The 24,541-nt window shown below is 33.9% G+C and overlaps 2 protein-coding genes across 5 annotated transcripts; both read right to left on the bottom strand.

The window, feature by feature from the left end:
- Positions 1-635: 635 nt before the first annotated feature.
- On the bottom strand, positions 636-7,102 carry LOC115995384 (probable voltage-gated potassium channel subunit beta). The gene is made up of 4 exons (XM_031119935.1): positions 6,435-7,102; positions 6,046-6,189; positions 5,102-5,266; positions 636-1,210 (listed from the first exon to the last, which is right to left on the bottom strand). Exons 1-4 carry the CDS (start codon positions 6,996-6,998, stop codon positions 1,097-1,099), a joined length of 987 nt encoding a protein of 328 aa, XP_030975795.1. The 5' UTR covers positions 6,999-7,102; the 3' UTR covers positions 636-1,096.
- An 8,431-nt stretch (positions 7,103-15,533) lies between these two features.
- LOC115993906 (purple acid phosphatase 23) lies at positions 15,534-24,240 on the bottom strand. 4 transcript variants are annotated; one of them, XR_004093098.1, is made up of 10 exons: positions 23,736-24,240; positions 23,446-23,637; positions 21,096-21,432; positions 18,549-18,766; positions 18,252-18,442; positions 17,610-17,891; positions 16,651-16,773; positions 16,021-16,307; positions 15,881-15,942; positions 15,534-15,781 (listed from the first exon to the last, which is right to left on the bottom strand). XR_004093098.1 is itself a non-coding variant. In XM_031117891.1 (10 exons), the coding sequence occupies exons 1-10, from the start codon at positions 23,998-24,000 to the stop codon at positions 15,640-15,642; spliced, it is 1,893 nt and encodes a 630-aa protein (XP_030973751.1). In that variant the 5' UTR covers positions 24,001-24,240; the 3' UTR covers positions 15,534-15,639. The 4 variants fall into 4 exon arrangements, 3 of the variants coding, with proteins under 3 accessions (XP_030973751.1, XP_030973752.1, XP_030973754.1); XM_031117891.1 differs by having other exon boundaries at positions 16,021-16,101; XM_031117892.1 differs by having other exon boundaries at positions 16,048-16,101.
- Between the last annotated feature and the right edge of the window lie 301 nt (positions 24,241-24,541).

The raw sequence follows: 24,541 nt of genomic DNA, 5'->3' as shown, positions 1-24,541 counted from the left end.
TTTTTATTTCTATACTGTAAGTGACACACCCAAATTTATAACATGCTAAGGTTTTAAGTTGTAATTAGTACATAATAAAAATAGTGAATTCATATGAATGTGATGTTGGGCCTATCACAACTTAACTTCTTTGTATGTTGTAAAATTAGATGTTTCCATAGAGTTACTAATTTATAATTGTTCTCTAACCGGTTCCCTTCTTCTCATCCCATTGTTGGGAAATTGCTTTGAATTTTTATTATGACTCGGAAAGTTAATTTTCTTGTTAGAGAAAGAAAATTAACTTGGTTACTTTTGGATTTCCTTCATGTGGAAAAAGAATCAATTCCCGCAAGGAAATTCTTTTGGATTCAAACTCAAATTGCATTCCATCCATCTCAGATTCAGACAATATAATTTTTTTAAGCTTGGATCCTACCAGATCCCACCAAGCACTCATTGAAAGCCCGAGTCAGCAGAAAGGGTGAAAATGTTGCTGGATATTGGAGTCTTACACGTAAAGAATTGGCAGCAGGCGAGAATGATGATAAGGGAAGAATTGGCAGCAGGTGAGAATGATGATAAGGCAATCACGTAAGAGCATTTCTATGTATTTAATCAGATTCAATCATTTTTGTTCTAAAAAAAACACTAACTTCCAGATGAACATACATGAACATGTACGAAATATGCATACAGGCGAAGAGGGTATGGGCATAGACACCAAAAGCCAAATGGGTGTCAACCTCGAACATCCAGACCTAACAATAGGCATAGAAGTCCAGAAGAAAAAACACTCAGGCTAATTTAACAGGCAAATAATAGATGTCAACGCTGTAATTTGTCCAATAGAAATCCATAGCCACTAACAATGATGTAGGTACTTCAAACAAGAACTCACTATCTCCCCACACCCCAAATCAAGAAAACCAAAGAGAGGAAAAGAAAAAGAGAAGACCAGGTACACAGTGAAATCACAAGAATAGTTCCGAGAAAAGAAAAAAGAAACTAAGCATCAGGCCTAACAGTTGAGGTATAGAATTGCATTCCAGTATATTGGAACAATGGAGTCTGCTGCGGAATGTGCAGAACACAGAGGAGCTCGTGAATTATCACTTTACCTATATGAATCTGGACGCTTTGGCTTGCTTTGAACTACAGCCTCAATCTTCTCCATCACAGCAGGAGTCAGTAGCGGGATGACATCAATAGCTTTCATATTCTCTTGAATCTACATAGAAGAAAAAAGCTCTTTAATGGCATGCTTTATGGATTATATCATTTTCAGATTTTAGATGCTTACTAGCTTCATGTTCTAGCACCTTTGAGAGAAAAATAGGATGATATATAAGCATTTTCAATCAGGCAGAATAAAGAAATAAATTTTTTGGGGGAAACCTCAAAGAATGACCTTTAACATCACAAACCCATTTTTAAAATACATTCACAGATTAGGTGGGTTCAGAGGGGAAATATGAAGCAAAGATATGCCCCAACAAAGGACCTGTGGCAACATGAATACAGCTCAGACACTCCATGAAGCTCCACATTAGACACAATACAGTGTTGTTAAAGCACTGAAGCAAAGCTCATTTCAAGAAGCACGCCTTAGGCACTTTTTTCGCGTTTTTTTGAAGAAGCATAAAGCATCCATAGGCGAGCTTTTTTATTTTATTGCTAAAAAAGATGAGAATTAATAAAATTAATTGCTTGATCTTGAAGGAAATGACATGGACCATTGATTTATTATACAAATTATTCTTAAGGTGTCGTGTAGTATTTCAAAAGCAGTTTTTTTTTATTTATTTACATGTCAAAGATACAAACAATTAAATCTGGGTTTAAGGAAGTGGTACGGATTCAGATTATACATCAATTAAAAGCGATAGGGAGTAGCAAACTACAGCTGCATCTAAGTCATGGAATTTTTCTTTCCTTTCCTGTATCTAAGCTTCATTAAAAGGGATTAACAGAAGGGAGATATGGAACAGTTTGGGGTTGTTTAAAGGGTAAGTCAGAACACCTGGCTGCTAATGGAGGATTTAAATGTGGTTAGAAACTCTTATGAAAAGTGGGGTTCTGGAAGTGTTTCAACATTTTTTTTTTTTTGAGAATCTGTTTCAACATTTGTGATGGATTTTGGTGAGTGTTTATACAACACTGAAGTGATGGACTTGGCTTAAACAAGATGCTTTTATACATAGAGTAATAAAAGAAAAGGTATTGAGTTTGTGGCAGGGGAATGAGAGATGGATGAAGAAATACAGCCAGGCCACTAAAAATTTTAAGTCATGGTATATCAGATCATTTATCTGCAGTGACGTCATTTGGTGAAGAAATGAATTTTGAGCACCAACCTTTCAATTTATTCAATTTCTGTGCAGATAATGATGAAATCCTATTTGTGTAAGAAAGGTTGAGAAACACAAGTTGAAGGAGTTCCAATGTTTAAGCTATTCTCTAATTCTTTGACAAGGGTTGTACACATCTATTTATGTGTCATTCTCTTTTCCTTTTCTAATAAAACTTTTACTTTTCAAAACCAAAAAAAAAGGGTTCAAGCTATACTTTAAACTGAAGGCGGTGAAGAGAATCTTGAGGCAGATTAATCTGCACAATCTGGCAGTATTTCTCAAAGGGTAATTCAAGTTAGATCCAAACTGGAACAAACCCAAAATTGCATGATGAGGAATCCTAGAAATGAGTATTTGTGAATAGGAGGAGTGCAGTAAGTACGGCTGAGGAAGCTTTTTTCAAACAAAAATCTAGGAATAAGTGGTTGAACTTGGGGAACCACAACACCTCTTACTTTTATAGATTTGTTAAAGGAATATAACAAATTCACTCAAATGCTTACGAGATGATCAAGGAAACATGATGGAGAATCCGACCAGATGATACACAATTGGCATTTGAGTTCTATAAAAGCCAGCTTGGAAAATCCAACTTACAATTTGGGGTTAATGAAGCCAGAAGAGAAAACACTGCTGAGGAAATACAAAGAACTATTTTTCTCTTAATGGTAATAAGGCCCTAACCCAGATGGGTTCTTGGCTTGTTTCTTCCATAAATCTTGGGCTATACAGTGTGAAATGGAGGATGCAATCGAATCTTTCTTCAGGGAAGCTGTTAGGGAAAGTCAATGTGACAATTATAATCCTAGTCCCTAATGTTCAGAATCCTTCCTACCTGGGTGATTTTAGGCCCATTTCATTCTGTAATGTCAAATGTGACATACAAGTGCATAACCTTCTGAAAAATCTGTTATACCATAATCAAACAACAGCATTTATTACTAATAGAAGCATTATAGAACATGTGGTGATTGGCTGATTGCTCATGGGTGTATGCTTCAGTTAGCTGGGAATTTATCCTCCAATGTTTTGCTGCTGTTAGTGCAATGGGTGAGAACATGCCTTATTACCCCTAAATTTTCAGTGGCTATTAATGGCAGCCTAGCTAGCTATTTTGAGGGAAATAAGGGATTAAGACAGGAGGATCTTTTGCCTCCCTATCTGTTTGTGTTGGCAATGTAAGCATTTTCTAGACTGATTCTTGAGCTCCTCCAGTTTAGAGAACGTCATTTTCCAATGAGATACATGGGTATTCCCTTAATCCCAGGTAAGTTATCTGCTCAAGATGAAAAAACATTTCGGGATAAAATCACTTCCGGAATTAACTCTTGGAATTCAAGGAGCCTGTCCTTTGCAGGAAGACTACAGTTGCTGCCCTCAGTTTTATACACCATTGAAGTCTACTGAGCAAGCAGTTTTGTCCTCCCCAAGAAGGTAATCACTATGATAGAGCAGGATTTTAATTCTTTCTTGAAAGATAAAAATTGGGCATGTAGGCCAGGAATGTCTAAGGATCTAGTAACCATATAAGGCAAGCTATCTTTGGTACTTATTGGGGATTGTGATAGACCCATTTGGACTCCTGCAAAGACAGGTTGCTTCTCTAGTGCAGAGACATGGAATGACTAAGATTTAGGCTACATGAGGTAAAACTGTTGGAGATTGGTATGGTACTCTCTTGCAATTCCAAGGCATGATTTTCTATGTGGTTTGGTACAAAGAATGGGTTCACTACAATAGATAGGTTAGCCAATGGGGGTAACAAGGTGAGATGAATTGTGTTTATTGCAGAAGAAACACTGAGACCAGGGAACATATGCTTTTCCAATGCACCTTCACTGGCAGAATCTGGGAAGGAATCATGAAATGCTTCTTAATAGAGAACCCAGAATTTGGGTATTGTAGACTGGTGGATTGGGGTGCGGAAAGCCTTAAGGGAAAAATTTTAAAGTCTATTGTGGTCAAAACAGCTTCAGGAGCAGTGGTTCACCATATCTGGTGCCAAAGGAATTTCATAATTCATGGGGGACAGCTCAGGAGCGAAGAGAGCATTTTGCATTCATTAAACAGGAAGTGAAAAACAGAGTAAGAGACAAAGATGGTTTTAAGAAATCAGATGAAATTGTAGAATTATGCAGGGAGCACGGACTTTCAGAAAGCATGATCAGTAGGAAAATCTCAAAGAGTAAATAGTGCTGAGATTCTTTTCTTTATAATTGTAGTGTTTTCTACTTTTAAACAGTAGTCTTTTTTATAAGGGGAAAGCAGAAGTTGATCTGGTTTCGTTTTCTGTTTTTTCATAAACACTAGTGCTGATCTGTGGGAACTTTAAGCTCTGTATAGTCTACATTGTGTGTTTGATTGGTTTTAATCAATAAAAGTCATCTCATTCATCCAAAAACTAAATCCAACTTTCGGTGTTTGTTTGGATTTGGCGTCTGCGTTTTCCAAGTCTGCATTTTTGGCTTTTTTTTTTTTTTAAGTCCAGCGCCTGTCATGAACAGTGCAATCAGGCATATGAACAGTATCCGAAGCTCAAACAGTAACTTTTTTTTTATAATTGTTTTCTGTTTTCATTTTTCAGCAAAATAAGTGGTATCCAAATGCACACTCAATCTCTTTTTTTTTTTTTTTAAGTAGAATGATAAGCAAACACACGCCAGATCAAAAAATGCAGTATATCGTGCAACTACAATATGTTTTGAAGATATGATATTTTTACTTCTCAAAAAATAAAAATAAAAGGATATGATATTTTTAAAACTAACCTGAGACTCCTTTGTTGCTCCAGTAATAACGGAAGAGACATTAGGATTTGTTGCACACCATGCAATTGCAAGTTGAGCTAATGGCACACCGAGCTCATCTGCAATTGGCTTTAGTCCTTCTACTTTTTTCAGCACGTCATCAACCAATGTCCGAGTAGCAAGATTCTACAAGTCAAAATAAGAGTTTGACATGATAAATCAAGTTTTGCTATCAGTCACCAGACAGATTATAAAATTTAAATTTAAATAAGAAAGAACAACATTGCTCTGTGTGTGCGTGTGCCGGTCCTTAAACCATGGACCCTTTGGTTTGCATTCATCACACAAGGCCAACAGAACACCAAAAAGAAAAAGAAATGGAATCATCAATTGAAAAAGAGCTCTCGCATTAGAAATGGAATCATCAATTGTACAGGGATCTGCATCCAAACTGAACTACATGTGAGACAACACAGTATAGAACTAAAATGCTACTTCACAAGGATAATCACCCTGTGGCTAAAACAATCTTCTTCTTTTTTTTAATTTAAAAAAAAAGGGGTCCCCGAGTCTTGTATAATCCACATATTTCACATTACGGAACATGTCATAAGCTGTGACATTCTTATACCCGAGTGCTGATGGTGGAAACCATCATTCCCTTGGATACACATGGATATCATAGAAGCAGTAATCACAGAAGCATTCAATATCACAGACACTACATAGGCACAAAGTCTATGAAGGGGAGAACCAATGATGATGGAACACTATCCCAATATAATGCACTTTGTTTCAGCCACCAAGAAACAGCCAAAGGTGAAATTAACATTCAATAATGAGACTTAAAAAGTAACATAAAGCTATAGCAGAAAAAATAGTTGAAGTCAACAACAAATGTTGATGAGAACACAGAATAGCAAGTCACTTTAAAGAGCAAAATGTTCAACCTAGTAAAGACATACTTTGTAATTTTCCAATGCAAAGCGGCTATCAGATGGTATAACTTTCTTGTTGTATTTTCCAGTGAGCACTCCAGACGAAAGTGGGCTCCATGTGGTAAGACCCAAGCCATAGTTGCTGTAGAGAGGAAGAAACTCAGACTCAACCTGCATCCATTAAGATTAAAATCATACACAGGTGTTCCATCACTGATACGAAATTGAAGATTGAAATATACGGTGTCCACTACATAATGATTATGATAAAAAAAATAGATTTGGGTTCCTAAAATTATGAAAACACTGAAGTAGTACACACACACACACTCATCAGAAGGCTAATTGAAATTTAAACTAAACAAAACAAAACAAAAACCCATTTCCACAATGGAGAGAGAGAGAGAGAGGGAGACCTTGTGGCGAGAAAGCAAATTATACTCAGGTTGTTCAACAATGGGACCCACGAGATCCAACCTCTGAGCAACAGCCCAAGCTTCAGTGATCTGCTGAGCGGACCACTCACTAGTCCCCCAATAAAAAGCCCATCCCTTATCGATAACATAATTCATAGCCCTAACAGTCTCCTCAATGGGAGTGGAAGTATCGGGACGATGACAATAGATAAGATCAACATACTCCGTATCAAGCCTTTTAAGCGAAGCCTTGGTCCCTTCCACAATATGCTTCCGAGACAAACCCTTGTCGTTGGGACCAGGACCACCCCAGAAGATCTTCGTCGACAACACCAAATCGGACCGCTTCCAACCCAACTCTCGTATGGCCTGACCCATGATCTCCTCCGCACGACCATTGGCGTACACCTCCGCGTTGTCGAAGAAGTTCACTCCGTGGTCTTTGCAACATTGGAGGAGAGATTTAGCTTCCTTTACATCCAGTTGGTTTCCGAAGCTCACCCATGCCCCGTACGACAGTTGGCTCACTTTCAGCCCTGACCGACCCACATTCTTGTACTGCATTTTTTTCTTTTGTTTTGTTTTGTTCTTCTCACTTACACAAACACAAACACAAACACAAAGAGTGAGTGAATGAAGAAGAATGAAAATGATTTGTTTATGTAGTACTAGTACTTTGTTTGTGTGACTGTGTGGGTACGGTGACAACTGGAATGGAGTGAGCGACTATAGTTGGCCACGTGAGGTTTTTGAGATTTTGACACGTGTCGAAATGTTTCAATATATTGACTGTTTTGTCCTTTGGGATGTGTGGCAAGCAAGTGATGACAGAAAAAGTACTAATAGCCTCTCTCTCTCTCTCAACAAAAGTGTGTTTGGGTTGCGTGAAGATCTAGGCATCCCAGAGAAAATCATCGACGGCCAGGGGCATCAGTGCTGGTGTCACCCTGAATGTGCCAACTAATAAGCTCATTTTTATCTCTTTTACGGTTACTTTTTACTTTTTCTAAATTTTTCTAAATTTTGAAGATACAAATACATAATCTTTTGGCTAAATAATGCCAGATTTGGATTTTTTTTTTTTTGCGAAATGGGCATTGTTCCAATTTAATTAGGAGATTGAGAAGAGAGAGTGAATTTTGACAACATCATTGTCAAAATTCCAACAAAAGTATGAGAGAGAAAGAGAAAAAGTAGAAGAGAGAAAATTTGGAATTTTGGCAATGGCATTACTGAAATTTCTGTTGCCCAAAAAACTAACCGAAACTAATTCTGGCAATGACATTGTCGAAATAGGGGAAAAAAAATTTTGTGTCAATTGTGGCAATGCCATTGCTGAAAATGGGAGGGGAAAAAAAAGTGGTTGTCTAAATCTGGGAGGAATTAAAATAAAAAAAAGTGCTACGTACACAATATTTTCATAACAAATCACATGTGATTAGTTGTTATTAGTTCAAATTTAAATTTGACACTGAGATTACTTTTTTAATCCAACAATAGCAATCAGTAACAACCTTCCACTTAGAATTTATTGTAAAAATGTTATAAAAATTGTGTGCACTTATCATTTCTAAAAAAAAAAAAAAAGTGTAATAGATTTGTGGTAATGGCATTGCCGAAATAGGAAAAAAAAATTTGTGGCAATGCCATTGCCGAAAATGGGAGGAAAAAAAAATGTTGTAATTGGTTTGTGGCAATCGCATTGCCGAAATAGGGGGAAAAAATTTTGTCCGAAAATGGGGTGAAAAAAAAATGGTTGCCGAAATTTGGGTAGAAATTAAAAAATAATAATAATGTGCTACGTACACAATATTTTTACAATATTTTCACAACAAATCACAGGTAATTAGTTATTATTAGTTCAAATTTGAATTTAACACTGAGATTACTTTTTTAATCCAACAATAACAATCAGTAACAACCTGTCATTTAGAATTTGTTGTAAAAATTGTGTACACTTATCATTTCTCCCAAAAAAAAAATGTAATGAATTTGTGGCAATGGCATTGCCACAAACCAATTACAACATTTTTTTTTTCCTCCCATTTTTGGGCAATGTCATTGCCGCAATTGCCACAAATTTTTTTTCTTTTAAAAGTGGAGGCTTTTGTTCAGTTTAGTTTATATCACATTTTGTCCTTAACTTTTTAATAAATGGTCAATTCTAACCTCTTAGAGATAATGGTTTTACTTTCTTTTAACTGCCTGTTTGGTCAAGTAAAGGATTTTCATCCAGTACATGGATCACATAGTTATAGTGGTGACTACCAATTACAACAATTTTTTTTTCCTCCTATTTTCAGTAATGGCATTGCCACAATTGCCACAATTTTTTTTTTCCTATTTCGGCAATGCCATTGCCACAAATCCATTACACTTTTTTTTTTTTTTTTGAGAAATAATAAGTGCACACAATTTTTACAACATTTTTACAACAAATTCTAAGTGGCAGGTTGTTACTGATTGTTATTGTTGGATTAAAAAAGTAATCTCAGTGTTAAATTCAAATTTGAACTAATAACAACTAATCACATATGATTTATTGTGAAAATATTGTAAAAATATTGTGTAAGTAACACTTTTTTTTTTTAATTCTTCCCAGATTTCGGCAACCACTTTTTTTTCCCCTCCCATTTTCGGCAATGGCATTGCCACAATTGCCACAAATTTCTTTTTTCCCCTATTTCGGCAATGCCATTGCCACAATTAGTTTCGGTCAGTTTTTTGGGTAACAGGAATTTCGGTAATGCCATTGCCGAAATTCCAAATTTTTTCTCTCCTACTTTTTCTCTTTCTCTCTCATACTTTTGTTGGAATTTCGGCAACGGTGTTGCCGAAATTCACTCTCTCTCCTCAATTTCCTAATTAAGTTGGAACAGTGCCCATAACACAAAAAAATCCAAATTTAGCAATATTTAGCCAAAAGACTCTACAAATACAAGTATACTTTGGCCAAAAGAAAACTAGATAAATCATTCTCAAATAAATACTTTAATTATTAATTGCTCGAAATATGTCATTTAGTAATATTATTTGTATTTTTTTAAAAATATGTATGGATAAAAAAGTGTGTAAAAATGCATATAATGTTATTTAAAAGCTAAAAAAATGTGTTCAAACTCCTATATCAAACGACCACTTTTTGAGAAATTCTTTTGAGTTAACTCCTAAATTAGAATGCTCACACCAAAGTGTAAAAGCATATAAATGAAAAATGTGTAAAATTTACTTTTGGCTAAAAATGACTAACATCAGTAAGTGTATAATTGCGTATAATTGTTTAAAATAACAAGTTTGTTATAATGAACATATAACACTGACACTATTCATTTTACATTTTCTTTTTTATTTTTTCTTTACGTGAGAACAAATGAAGAGACTAAAGGTAGTTATTATATGTAAAGAATTAGAAACAATTAAAAAAATAAGAATATTTAATATTTTAATTTAATGTAATATAAAAATAAATAATCTGATACAGATTATTTTGAAAAAGTTAGTATGTAAAATATAAAAATTAAGTTTTTATACTAAAGTAGATGAAATTTTTTGCACAAGCTAATGCAAATGCTCTTATAACACTAGGAAGTGTAATTTATGCGTTTTAATTTGTTTAATTTTTTTTGGTTTAATTATTTTATTTGTGAAATATAGCATAGAGCTTTTTAATGTTTCATTTCTTGTGTAAAAATCATTTTTTTTTATTTTTTTTTTAATAATAATCAATCATAAGTTCTTCCAAAAACATTTAAATATAAAACTAGTTGTCTCTAAATATGACTGAGCAATCAATATTTACCCCCCCAAAAAAAAAACTCGGCATTTATTTGGTATTTTCATCACACTCCTTACATTCTCAATTATAAAAAATAGATAGTTTGGAAAAGATGTTTCAATTAACTTAATTAGTAAAGTTTATTGTCAGATAGTTACATGAGGATAAATAGAATCTTAGCTGTAATTTTTTTTAATAAAATTTAAAAAGGAAAAAAGTAGATGAGATCTTAATCCTAATAAATCCATCCCGAAATGCTCTCAACTCTTGTAATGGTATAGATTTGTAACTCTTTATATATAAAAGTTTGAACTCTTTTTGAACCAAGTAATGTTTCTCCTATAAAAAAAAAAAAAAGTAAACTACATATTTGGTCCTTAACTTTTACACCTAATTTGTGTTTAGCAAAAATTATTTTTGCCAACTTATTTTACTATTCAACTTATTTTTGTTATTATTCATGGGCCCTACTATACTTTTTGGTATTATTCATGGGTCTTATTGTACTATTTCAGCTAACTTTTACTTTTATCTGTAGTGCTTTAAGTAAAAAGTTTTCAGTTTCAACAAAATAAGCGGATCCCAAATAGACCCTTAATGTCAATTTGGTCTCTAAGAGTAATTGCATTAGTTGATGCAAAATTGTGCAAAATGGAAAAAGGTGCTCATTTTACACAATTTGAGCAAAAAAACACCCACATCAGTGGGTGTAAAATTGTGCATTTATGCATAATTGCTACAGTAACCGTGCATACATGCACAGTTACTGTAGCACTTGCATTTATTATTTTATTAGTTTTTTCTCTCTCCTTCTCTCTGTCTCTCTGGTTACTCTTACTTTCATCTCACTCTCACCTCACTCTCATTGTTGCCGATCATTAGAGGACGCCACACCATGCATCAACAGAGGACCAAACATCAAAAATTTTCTTCCAAAATCAAGTAAAACAAGAAATTAGTATTACACAGGATTTGTTTGGTTGTCGAGAAAAATACAGAGAAAACAAGAAATAAAGATAATTAACCAAACACAGAGAAAATCAAAAGATCTTTGGTTGCTGATCATCTTTCCTTCTATTTCTACTCTTTTCCACCACTTTCTCACCAACCAAACAAGAAATAAAGAAAATTAACAACAAAAAGGCTTGAAGGACCTGGATCTTTAGTGCTAAGATGAGCATAAGAAGACCAATCCAAGAAGTGAGCCATTTCGATCACCGAACCGCCGGAACCGAACACCGACGAAAACAACTACTACTTTTCTTTGCATGTTGGGTCTGGGTCTATGAGAGAGTGTTAGGCCTGGGTTTGTGAGAGAGTGTTGGTCTATGAGAGAGTGTTAGGTCTGGGTTTGTGAGAGAGTGTTGGTCTATGAGAGAATGAGGGGCGGTGAGGGAGAGTAATAAAAAATTGTAAAAAAATTGAATATTTTATTGAATAAATGTGTAGAATAGATAAACTAATGTAGGTGTTTTGTAAAAATAGGTGTATAAAATAGAAAAAATAGTTTTTTTTTTTGTGCAAAATAGAAGGAAAATTTGCATCAACTGATACAAATACTCTAACTTTTTAGTGCTAGGTCAAAATGGTCCCTACAGTTAAGTGTTGAATGGAAAATATTTATGTGGCTAAATAAAATATTTATTTTTTTTGTCACATAGGCTATAACACGTAATGCCCTGTCATATTACTTTTTTTTTTTTTTTTTCAAAGTGTGATTCACCGATTTTGTGTACATTTGGCATTGGATTAAAAAGCCAATTTTTTATTTTATTATTTAGATTTTTTTTACTATTCATTGTTCTCACTGCACTTTTTAATACTATTCATAAGTCCCATTATACTATTTCAACTACTTTTTAGATTTATCTATAATATTTTCAGTAAAAAGTTTTTAATTTCAATTAAATAAGCTGTTCTCAAACAGACTTTTATAACTCACATGCTATTTGGGATCAAAATCCCTAACAAGCTTTTTAGATTTTGAGAGAACACCCACACCACAACCTTAAAACAACTACAACTTAGTTGAAAGTCTAGAGAGAAAGGGTGAGGCACAAAGGGTAGAGACATACATACAACTACAATCTTTTCATTTTAAGGTCTGTTTGAGATTCGCTTATTTTGCTGTAATTGAATTTTTTTTTTGTGAAACTACTGTAGATAAAGGTAAAAATTAACTAAAATAGTATAATAGGACTCATAAATGGTATTAAAAAGTACAACGAGACTCATAAATAATAACAAAAATAAACTAAATAATAAAATAAATTAGTTTTTTAATTTTTATCAAACACACCCATAGAATCTATTTATTTCAATTGTTTTATTTTTATTTTTTTTTCCCTTTAATTTAGCTCTACCCCACAACGAATCCCCAAACGCAATCTTCTTAGTCAAATCCAGGTCCGGCACCACCTCCACCTCCACCTCCACCTCCACATTATGATCTCTACACACCATAGCCAATCACATTGAGGAATTTCTCACAGCTACATCATGGTGACGTCCAAAAATCCAAAGAAATATTTCTGTCTAATTGTTTCCTAGTCCAATTTATGGGAGTAAACTTGATGGATGTCTCGAGCAGTAGTGAAAGTCAAATCAATCACTTCATCCTATGAGATTTTCTTCTTTTATTTTTGCTGTTAATTTGCTTTGAGGTTGTGGTGTGGGTGTTAAACTGTTTTACTCTTAAAAATATGAGGAGCTCCAAGCTTATTGAGCATTCATATTGGATTTTGTAAATGCTATTTAGTAATAAAATTTTAAAATTTCTCATTATTCGGTCTTGTAAAGTCTTGCAATTGTACTACAATTTATTATGGCACTGTAGCAAATTGAAAAGTTTATATTATATTTTATAGTGGTGGACGGGCATTTTTAATTATGTTTTACGAAGAGGAAGAGAGAAAGAGAGTTCGTGAAATTAATATTTTAATGAATAGATGAGATAAATAAAAGTTAGAATATTAGGTGTGTTATAACATGATATAGTATAATTGATAAAATAGAATAGTTCCAACAAAGTGGATGTGAATGCTCTTAGGGATTTTGATCCCAGATAGCCTCTCATGTGAGTTAACAAAATCCATGAATAACACTTTAAAAAAACAAAATTTTGTAATATGATATGGCAGTATAGGTGTTAGCCTATTTGACAAAAAATAATATTTTATTCAGTTTATTAGTCATATCAAAATTTTCCATCCAACACTTAACAGTAAGGACAATTTTGACCCAATACTAAAAGGTTAAGTACCAAATTGACACATTTAAAAAATTAAGGACCAAATTGACATTAGTTGTAAATGTTAGAGACCAAATATATAGTTTACCAAAAAAAAAAAAAAAAAAAAAACAAAGGTAATGTTTCTCCTATTCTATATTTAAAATTCAATCCTGTTAGTCTGTTTCACGTTTTTTACTAAATTTCTATGGTTCTAAAAAAAAAAAAAATTAAAAAACTAAACTACTAAGTTTATATGATTTGAAGGATTGAAATAATGCATGATAGATTACTTCACACCTGTTCAAATTCAAGGGGTGTGTGGGCATCTTTATTATTTAGAGTTTTTTCTATAAAAAAAAGATTGGTGGTAGCTCTTAATGAAGAGAGTCAATCTCGTATCGGAGGCTGTACTGGTTTGACTAGTGGAACGATATATTTTGGTACCCGTCAATACCAGTGTACCGTTTCGGATTTACCGTTATTTTTTATATTTATAAATATATATATATATATATATATGTATGTATGTGTGTCTATATATATATATTATAATAAATATAAAAGTTTACCATAAAACATTATCTTACTTCAAAACAAATTATTCATGATTTTAGACTTTAGTATCAATTAAAAGAAAAAAAAAAACACAATATAAAAAATAGAAAGCTTAATTGTTCATTGCATACTAAAAAAACAAATCATAATAAGTTAATGCAAATAATACTAATAAGTTACCATTTTGCCATTACAAAAATTCAAAAATTACAAAACTAAAAAAAAAAAAGCTTTTTTCTATACCGGCCGATATGACCGGTACGGCCGATATTTAAACCGGTACAAAACGTTGGCGTTTCGATACCGGTATACATACCAACCAGTACGGTATCAAGTATCAACCACCTTGGCTCTTATACTAACAATAGCAAAAAAGAAATACAACTCACAAGAAACTCCCTAAAATGATAGCTAATTAATACCTATGCAAACATTAAAAAGACCGGTCATTAGGCCAGCTCATATATATATATATATATATATATATGTATGTATGTATGTATATAATTGGTCCCAAAAAATAATGTTCCAATAAAAAATCTATTGATTTAGATGTTTGACGTTTGTTTTGATGGAAAACCGTGTAAAAATAATTCTGCATTTTCCTATATTTGGTTTGGTAATATCAGGGGAAAAAACATGGTTCAAATGAAAATTATTTATTGACTTCTCTTATTTAGCTTGATGCTTTATCTCACGCTAAGCTAAATAAGGAAAGTAAAGCGATAATTTTCCAACTTATTTTAAGGTTGTTACTAAATATAAAAAAATGAGATAGTTTTTTACAAAATGCTTTTTGAAAAATTATTTATTTTCATAAATTTTAATGATGAAACAAACAAAGTGTAAGTGGGATCTATATTCCTATCTAAACAAGAAAAAAAGTGGGAAAGATTGGGAAGTAGTACACCCGGTTCACCTGGTTCTACCACTATGGGACCAAATCATACTCAAGAAAAAATAAAAAAGAATGAAAGAAAGAGGTGGGATCTATATATGGAATAATTATAGAAAGAGGTGGAATCTAAATAATAAATAGATACTCTTTCCTCTCACATAATATTGAGTCTCACCAATTAAATTCAGAAAAAATGCTCACACATCTCTTGAACTTTGAGGTAGTGGCCAAGACACGATAAATTATTAAGTTCACCAGGAAGATTACTAAAGTGGTCTCCCAACTAATGAAATAATGTCATTTATGCAAATATGTGAGTTAGATTCCTAATCAGCACAAGAATAAATAAAAAAAAAAAAAAAAACCACTATGTAATATCACATTTGTATAAATAGCTGCGTTTCATTGGTTAAAAGGATTAGAAGGACCACTTTAGCAATCCTCCTGGTAGACCTAATAATTTCTTCCAATACACACCCTTATCTTAACTTTTATTTTAGCCAATAGTACAAGAAGCTCGAGGGTTGACATTTATGAGTAAGCCTTCACCGAACAAAGACCAGTGTTTATAAAACTTGTGCTTGTCATTCATTATCAACAATTTTGCCAAATGGCATTAAAAAAATTCACAAAATATGATTATCATCACTAAACCAAGAAAATTTTCATTTAACTGAAACAGAAACTTACAAATGAGTTTTTATCAGCAACAATCAATTAAAACCCAATTGCCCACTTGAACAACTCAAAAAAATGTATACATTTCCAAAGCAAGCAAACAGTCACTATACAAATTTTCGGAAAAAACCAAGCAATTTTCGTATGGTTTTGCATCAATTACCTCTTTAAAACGGGGAAAAGAGCATGAGCCTAACGACCTCATTAAGCTTCAAAAAAGGAAAAAAAAAATAAAAATCATCATTCTAATATAGATTTAAAAAAGAAGAAGAATAAACCTGGGATTACACGCAAAAAGAAGGGCTTACCTGAGTGGCAAAGAGAGAGAGAGAGAGAGAGCCCCTATGAGTAATGAGTAGAGAGAGAATATCTGAGAGAATAAAATTTGAAATTAGAAACGTTTTGTTATTAACACACAAAATTTGTCCATGAGAGAGAGAGAGCTTACTAATAGAGAGGGGTGGTGACAACATGCCTTAGAGAGTGATGGAGAGGAAGGGAGAGAGCTTGGAGCGTGCACGATAATGGGCTGCGAGTGAGAGAGAGATATAATGAGCTCCATACATTTACTGACAACATTATTTAGCAATGGCATTTGTCACTATAAGTCCCCCCATCAGGAATTTATGGCAAGAAATGCACAAGCCCTTTAGGCAAAATCTTTTAGTGACACTTTTTGCTGGTGGCTGACAAATTCATTGTGGAAGTATCCCTTTCCCAGTGAAGGGTGCTTGGCTGCCAGGTACAAATAAAAGAATTAACAATACATTATTCACTGACAGCCATCTTTAACTGCCAGGAACTTTCCCGCCAGCAAAAGGTTGCCATCAACGGCCAAAATGAGATCATTCATCAAAAACAACTTAAATGAATAGAAAAATGATAAAAGATATTTCAGCATACTTCTTTTTTTTTTTGCCCCCTGATAAACAATTATGCTTTCAGTATCTATTGTTTTATGCTGCACTCTATAATGACACATACATTTATTGTGTGAACAGAGTTTTTACTTCTGCTTGATGAAAAGAGAAAAAATTTAACAGTTTGATAAAAGTTTAAAGTTGAACTCAGAAATCACTTTTAAAGTTTTAGAGCACAATTCTGGCTGTCGCACAATGTATATTTGATCACCGTGGCTATCTTCATTATATACATCTTGATTCCTATGCCAAGTCCATAAAGCATATGTAGAATTCACAACCTGCATTAAGAAATAGATAGGCAATTAATGAGGGGAGTAGGAACTAAGAACGGTAAGTATATGAAGGCAGACGTCATAAAAGATCATAATGGAAATGTAAACCAACAGGCTCTTCATTGTTTTGAGCATTTTTTTGCTTTTAATTAGATAAAAAATCTGTAAACTTTTCATTTCAGCCACTGCAGACTGGATGATGTGCTTAGAATTATCAAAGGTTTGCATGCACAAGATAAATGTTCCAAACACCTCTCTCTTTTTAATTATAAGAATACATTTTCCAAACACAAAAACAAAAGTTGAACCTCATAATAATCGTGGTCAAGAAAGCAGTTCCTTTTAGTTGATTTATAAAAGAGAAGATCCTCATACAGAAATTACCTATCCAAGGCGAGCTTAGACTTTAGGCTTACTACCATTCATGATAAACATATTGCTATTTATTGACTGAACCAATGAGTACTCATGTTACTGGGGATCATTTAAAAGAAGGGCTAGGTCAATGAAGTGTGAGGTGTACATCTAGAGTCTTGAGAACCCCATATTTTACAATAAACTCAAATGGGGCCATGTAGAGCATGGTAGTAGGAAACTGATACACAAAAACTGTATAAACAGAAGGAACAAATTGATTTCCACTGGAGCTCAAATAACATTTTTGAGTTAGAAAATTCAACGCTGCATCAAGGGAAAATCAGTAACTAAATTTTATAGGTGTCCCCAATGTAATCCCAAGTAGCACTAGTATTAAGCAGTAGGGATAAAAATTTGGGTGTGAGTTGACTAACCTAGGAGAGGAATACCAAAAAAGTACATAATGTGACAGGCTAAGACCGTACCTCAATTATTCCATGCCCAAAGCTGCTTTCTCTATATGCACTCCAGTCTGGTTGTCTGTTCCAACAAAACTGCCCTTTAGCAGGACCAGAAGAAAAATTCAAATGACATACCCCTCCAAATTCTGGTGTGTTATCTCCAGCTGAAGGACACTTTCCAGGGTCATCAGCAAAATCAACATCAACTTGCTCAATATTGCCACCATCTCCAACTATTATATAGACAGGCCCACATGGATCCAATGTATAGTTATAAACTCTATTCATTCGCTCATAAGCATGCACCTACAAAGCAGAAAATGTGTTGCACTTCATTCAATATAGAAGAAAATTGCTATTTTGAAATATTTAAGGTATTTTCCAGTTCTCCTTATATCTGTCCACTCAATCATATCATAAATACAGGACAGACCACCACATGTCTACTGATTTATGCAAGTGGCCATTGTTGCTCCATTTTGTGTAACAATTATTATATAATAACAAAATAGAAGTAAACTAAGCAGTACTTTAGAAGGCAGAAAAGGACAATCATTTAACATCAAATTCTTTACCTCTGATAAATAAGCACCTAAACAATGTTAAATGATTACAAGCACATGCTCTCTAATCAATGAGTGTAGGATAGGATAAAGTTTGACTTACATGTCCAGAAAAAATAATATCAACACCATATTGATACAAAATTGCTTCCATTTCCTGCCTCATGCATTCAAATTCCTGATAGTGTGAAGAATAGCTGTTATACCATGGTGGATGCCATGCAGCTACCAGCCAAGGGGTTACCGTGCGGTCCACTAGATCTAGATCTTTCTTTAGCCAAGCATATTGAGCACCTGAAAGAAGATTAATTGAAAAACTCCAGCCACACAAGACAATCTAAAAAATAACATACTGGGTGGTTTTGGTCTATATATTTATAGAAGTGACAGTATCAGTTACCAGTACTGTTATAGTCAACATATGCCCCCAACATGATAAAATGTACCCCTCCAGCATTAAAAGAGTAGTATAAGTTACTCTTAGAACCGCTCTCCACTGAAGGAACTGCAAATCTCGTCAAATATGATTTGAATGTGATCCCAGAAACTTGGGGCTCAATCTCATGGTTGCCTTCAATGACCATCATAGGAACTCTTGAGGTTAATGGCTCCATGAATCTGAAGTTTCAACAGATGTAAACAGTAAATACATATCATATACAATCAAATCAAGTAACATATGCATTCACAAATAAATTATTTTATAGATAAAATTCATTTTGTTTCAAATAACATTTTTTTTTTCCCTACTAAAAGAAATTTCAACTTCAATTTTGGATGCACAGATTATAAGTTAATGGATAAATAAATGGAAGCTTATCAAAATAACAAAATATTGAATGATGATGAGAGGCAACAATAGAATTAAATAATAATAAATTAATCTTTAGATCAGAAGAAATGCCCCCCCAGTCAATCTAGAGCTTATTCCCAAAGTGTGGCTATGAAACAGATGGCAAGGTCACTAGCACTTTACTTGAGCCTGATTGTACGATTTCTATCAGTTTCAAGTGCTGTTGCATCCAAAAATCCAATTAGTGATTTTGGTTGCATGAACTAAAACTCAGTGGTAGAAAAAAGGAAATCAGAAATAGACATACAAATGAAAATAAGAAGAGAAAACACAGGTATAAATATTAAAAATCTGAAAGTCAACCCAAATTTGTTAGCTTTCTAATTTAAAGCTTGCAGGATTGGCTGTCAAATCATTCATATCACACCAATAATTCACACCGTACTGATATTGGAAAAGTGTAGAAGGTAATAATGGTTTATGGTGCATAAGGAGACACATTAAAAATATCTATTGAGATCTAGCATATAAGAAAATAGTTCAGTTTAGAGGCAACAAAGTCGAGTACTTGAGGGAACTTACTCAAGCTGGTAGTTATCTCTTGTTACAAGGGTTATAAGAAAATGTTGGATCAGAGAAATCTCAACATTTGTTTAAAGCTTAAGATTTTGGGAACACTTGTTATCATGGTGTAGAGCATATAAGGAAAATCTCATCGCATTTTCAAAGAACCTAGCAAAAGGATTTGGAAATAGGACTCTAAAGATAAATTTTCAATCGATCATATTCAAGCTCTAATGCAGGAGATAAGGAAAAATAAAATGTTAATTAGAGAAATCTTGCCATTCATTTACAGCTTAAGCTTTTGGGAACATGTGCTATCATGGTGTAGAGCATATAAGGAAGATATCATTGCCTTTTTAAAGAACCTGACAGCATAGAGCATATAAGGAAGATATCAATATCATTGCCTTTTTAAAGAACCTGACAAAAGGATTTGGACATAGGACTCTAAAAATAGATTTTCAATATATCATATTGATGCTCTGATGCAGGATGTCTTAGTTTCCCTTACAGGGGAGAAGTGACTTCCCCAAGCACAAGCCTCCATTTTAATGACCTCAATGAACAAAATTCTGACAAAAACATCATTTAAACCACCACAGTATAAAGGATAGCATACAAAATTGAAATCAGCCATACAACAAATGCAAATTGGTTGCAGTCTCCATTTTAATTTCCTCGTTGCATTCTGGTTTCCTGTTTATACTTCCTCCATTAAGATTTTTTTCCCTTTAGTGCAAAAATTATTAACAGGATTGATAGAACAACATACATCAGACTCCAAAAAAAATTTTTCACAGATTCTTAAATCTTTTTTTTATTTTTAATACAACTCCAAAAGTTTTGGAGTCTTTTGGAGATCAGACTCCAAAACTTTATTACAACACTTAAAACCAAAACGTTTTATGCCATTAATACAGTTCACATAAGTTCTATTTTATTTATATTTTGGAGTAATTGGAATGGTCCTTGAAGTTCTACCCTTTTTTAATACAATACTAAAATTCAGAGAAAAAAATATTGGTCTTTTACAGATGCATACCCCAACTCTTTTCATAAACAGGATATCTTTATTTAAAAACTAAAAAATGTTTTAAAATTTTTATTTTATTCTAAAGAAGGAATTGGCCAGCAAAAACAGCAGGGAACTTATTATCATACATTTACCAATCAGTCATATTGTCAAGACTACATAAAAATTTGCCAATTTCAACTCAGGAACAAGCATTGACAAATTGATTCAGCGTAGTATATTTTATTCCATATTGTCTCTAGTTACTACTTACTCATTTATAACTTAACTAATTCTTGCCCAAGGCCTCTTGGCCTAGTGGTGCTTTCAACCTGATATTCAACTAAATACCTCTCAACAACTGCATCTCAGCCAATGGTTGACAGATAGCCATCTCATTAGAATGAATTCATCAATACAAATGTGCAGCTAACCTGTTTAATAGAATGATAAACAGACCTTAGGGCGTGGAATATCATAAGCATATCTTTAGCCAGCATACCTATGATTGTACATGGTAAGGGTTTACCAAATGTCCACCTACACAGGCATAACTGAAAAAATTGCATAAAGGTTACCTTCCCCATGCATCCCAGCGGGGTTGATAAGTCTCTCTGATAGGTGCATCTGGGAATGCACACGAGAAGCATGGAACTCCTTTTCCACCAGTTGTCTGATACTGATTTGCATAACTTAAGTCTCCAACCATTAATATCATTGAAGGATCATTCTGAATCAAATGATCAATAGTTGTTGTGGTGTTGCTTGTGAGACCCAAATCTCCAATAACTGCTATTCGATGAGGATAACTATTTGGGCTAGGCGTTGGAAATGTCTCAAAGACATTTTCTCCACTCATAGCTGGAATAGAGCTATCCCCACATTTGTAATAATATTTTGTTTTGGGTTGAAGACCTGCAAAGAAATACAAAGCCAATTTAATGGAATTCAACAAGAAGTTTGGCTAATTACCATACGAAGCACGGGTGCGTTTCCGGATTCGGATTCGGGTGCGGGTGCGGGTGCGGGACTTGGTAATTTTTGAAAAAGTAAGGTGTGGGTGCGGCAATTAAAAAATTATTAAAAATATTTATATTTATATTTTCTATATATTTTTATTATTAAAATATTCTTAAAAAACACATTACTATAGCCTTGGTTCACAAAACAAAGAAAGAAGAAGGCAAGAAACACAAAACAAAAAAGAAAATACAAAAGAAGCAACAAATATTTAGAATAAAATTGAGGAAGGATAGATTTAGGATGTTTAGGTCTCATTCAAAGCCGATTTCGGCTATTCCGTCATGATTCAAGGCTGATTTCGACATTTTTCGGCCATTTCGACCATTTTGGCCGTCGGTTGATACGACTTGATTCTGGCTGACTCAGCCCGGTTCGGCATGAATCAGCCTGAATCGGTGCAAATCAAAGCCAAGTTGGAGCGAATCCAAAAAAAAAAAAAAAAACTCAGACGTGGCTCCGATGCACGGGCAACGGTGTTGATTGCTGTACCCTATGTCGGGCCGCGTCGGACTCCAGTGCGGCACCCTTCCAGTTGCGTCGGTGCTTCCTAGATTACCACTTGGTGAACTCTAGTTTCTATCACTTTCTCTTATGTGTTTGATTAATAAATGAGATGACCATTCTCTTATGTAAAATTTTACTTAAAATAACTACTTGATGTAACATAGCACTTTCAAGAAATTGCCAAATTAAATTAACATGCATTCCTCAAGAAGGAAATTTGCAGCATAATATTACCACCCAGTTATATGGTGGTCCATTTCGTACTTGCTTTTATACAAATAGTTTTTAGGGTGAATTACACAAACCTCCATTGAGGTTTGGGGGAATGACAATCTCTTGGAAATGATACTCCCCTCCCTTGAGGTTTAAGGAAATCAACACATTAGTCATTCCGTTAATAACTATAATAGAATATTCCAAATTTTGAAAAGATTCCTTGACCAAATCCTTGTCACTAACTTGTGGTTAGGGTTTGGTCAATGGACTCTATTCAATATTTGGAATTCTATTCTTGTTATTAATGGAACTATGGAAGGATTAATGTGTTGATTTCTTCAAACCCCAAGGTAGGGAAGTGTCATTTCGCTTAAATTTGGGTTGGAGTGTCATTCCCTCAAATCTCAAGGGAGGGTTGTGTAATTTACCCAAGTTTTTAAATTACTCTGGTTGAGTATGTTCATATTTCATATGGTGAAAGACCTAATTAGCTGATTAGGAATGGAGGAAAATGTATATACTTTGGAGCTAAGTTAGTACAAAAAAACATCAAATGACTAAATGCTGCACAACTGAGGTGAAAGCATCACTCAAATTGCATCACAAAAGGGAATAACTTCAGTTGAAATTAGGTTTCTATGAGACGTATGTATACAGTTTAGGCAAATATTTGATGGCTTATATATTTTTTATTGGTAATTTACACACACAACCCGATGGGTCTTCAACTCATGACCTCACCCTCCACCTAGCACTTTTAAGGAGGAGGAGGTACCAATTGAGAGCTCATTGGCATATTTGACTACCTATATAAAATAACTTCAGTTGGGATTAGGTCTCTATGAGACGTATACAAATAGTTTGGGCAGGTAGCTGATTATAATTATTGGGTTTCATGTTTAACTACCTACATAAAATATTTCCTCCCCCTTGATAATTTCTCTAACATGTGAACTAATGGTAATACATTGATAATAGAAGGTCACAAGACCACATATGAGAAGTAGATCGATCATAATTTCTCATGAACATGCTAATCGATTTGAGAGAACGGACCAACTATCAAGCGGTAGCAGTTTAAGGCCATACCATCATAGCAATTGATAATGATGCAAAAGCCTACCAACAAATCATTCTAAGCCACAAGGACAAATTACTTTAAAGTAATAAAAAGGGAGTTTGTACCTTTGAGCCTCACATGGTGAATGATCCCAGAGGTGTAATTCAAGAGGCCTTTAAATGGGTACAATTGACTGTAAACAGTGGAAACCCCTTTTGCAACACTCGTATACTTGCCACTTTCTTTCCCATACCACACCTCGCTTAAAACCGATGAAGGATCAAGCTCAGTCAAATTTGAACCAACCTGAGCATCCCCTAAACCAATACAAGCAAACCCAATTCACCAAAATCACTAAAGCAAACAAGAAGAAGAAGAAGAAAAGTAGAAAAGATTGAGAATTTCTCAGACTTACCAGTAACCCAAGAAACCCAAACTGAAGTTGGCGAAGAAATAGCAAGAGCAATCTGTTCTGGGAAGTTTGAGGTGACATTTCTCTTGATCCTTGGATCATCCATTGGCAAGTCCGAGCTGCCTTTACGTAAAGAAGGATCAAGGCGATGTGTCACAGGCTTAAATGGGCCATCTAGAGTAGTTGGTATTTGGCTTTCAGTGACCACCATCTTTGTGATGATCAAGAAAGTGGTCAGAGTGATCATCCATAGCTTGAAGTCCTTCATTGGGGTTACTATTTTTTCTTGATTGTTGTTGGTAGTAACGGTTTTTTTAAGGTTGTCGGGAGAAGAGCAGTTTGGTCATGGTGAACAATCAAAGAGGTGGCGGTTTGGTAGTTTGGGATGAAAGCGAATCGGTTGGTGATGAAGTATGGCATATCTGTGATGAATAATAGAATATGCTTTTCGTTAGTGTTCAACCGGGTGTAGAACACTAGATCCATGCAAGTTTGTTTGGTGTTCAAGATTTCGTGGTGGTTGCTGGCAGTGTATTTATCTATGGAATAAAGTACAGTATCCAAAATAAATAAATAGAAAAAGAACAAAAATATAAAATATTATACTTACACAGTGTCATTTTGACAGCCTATAAATTATATATTTAAGTTTAAACAATTTTCTCAAAAAAAAAAAAAAATTTAAACCATTAATTATTATTTATGTAAAATCCAATAATCTATATATATATATATATATATATATATATAACCGAAGCCTCTGAGCAACTTTACCTCTCTCTCAAGTTAAGAAATATAAAGTCACAGTT

This window comes from Quercus lobata, chromosome 6 (assembly GCF_001633185.2).
Source record: "Quercus lobata isolate SW786 chromosome 6, ValleyOak3.0 Primary Assembly, whole genome shotgun sequence".
NCBI lineage: Eukaryota > Viridiplantae > Streptophyta > Magnoliopsida > Fagales > Fagaceae > Quercus > Quercus lobata.
This window is presented reverse-complemented; position numbering and strand designations above follow the sequence as displayed.

Coding starts and splice junctions, on each gene's coding strand:
- LOC115995384 (XM_031119935.1), bottom strand. CDS start 6,998: ATGCAGTACAAGAATGTGGGTCGGTCAGGGCTGAAAGTGAGCCAACTG. Junction 6,190..6,434: donor ATTTGCTTTCTCGCCACAAG/GTCTCCCTCTCT, acceptor TAATGGATGCAG/GTTGAGTCTGAGTTTCTTCC. Junction 5,267..6,045: donor TTGCATTGGAAAATTACAAA/GTATGTCTTTAC, acceptor TTTGACTTGTAG/AATCTTGCTACTCGGACATT.
- LOC115993906 (XM_031117891.1), bottom strand. CDS start 24,000: ATGAAGGACTTCAAGCTATGGATGATCACTCTGACCACTTTCTTGATC. Junction 18,443..18,548: donor TGTTGACTATAACAGTACTG/GTAACTGATACT, acceptor ATCTTCTTTCAG/GTGCTCAATATGCTTGGCTA. Junction 16,774..17,609: donor TTGGGCATGGAATAATTGAG/GTACGGTCTTAG, acceptor TTCTTAATGCAG/GTTGTGAATTCTACATATGC.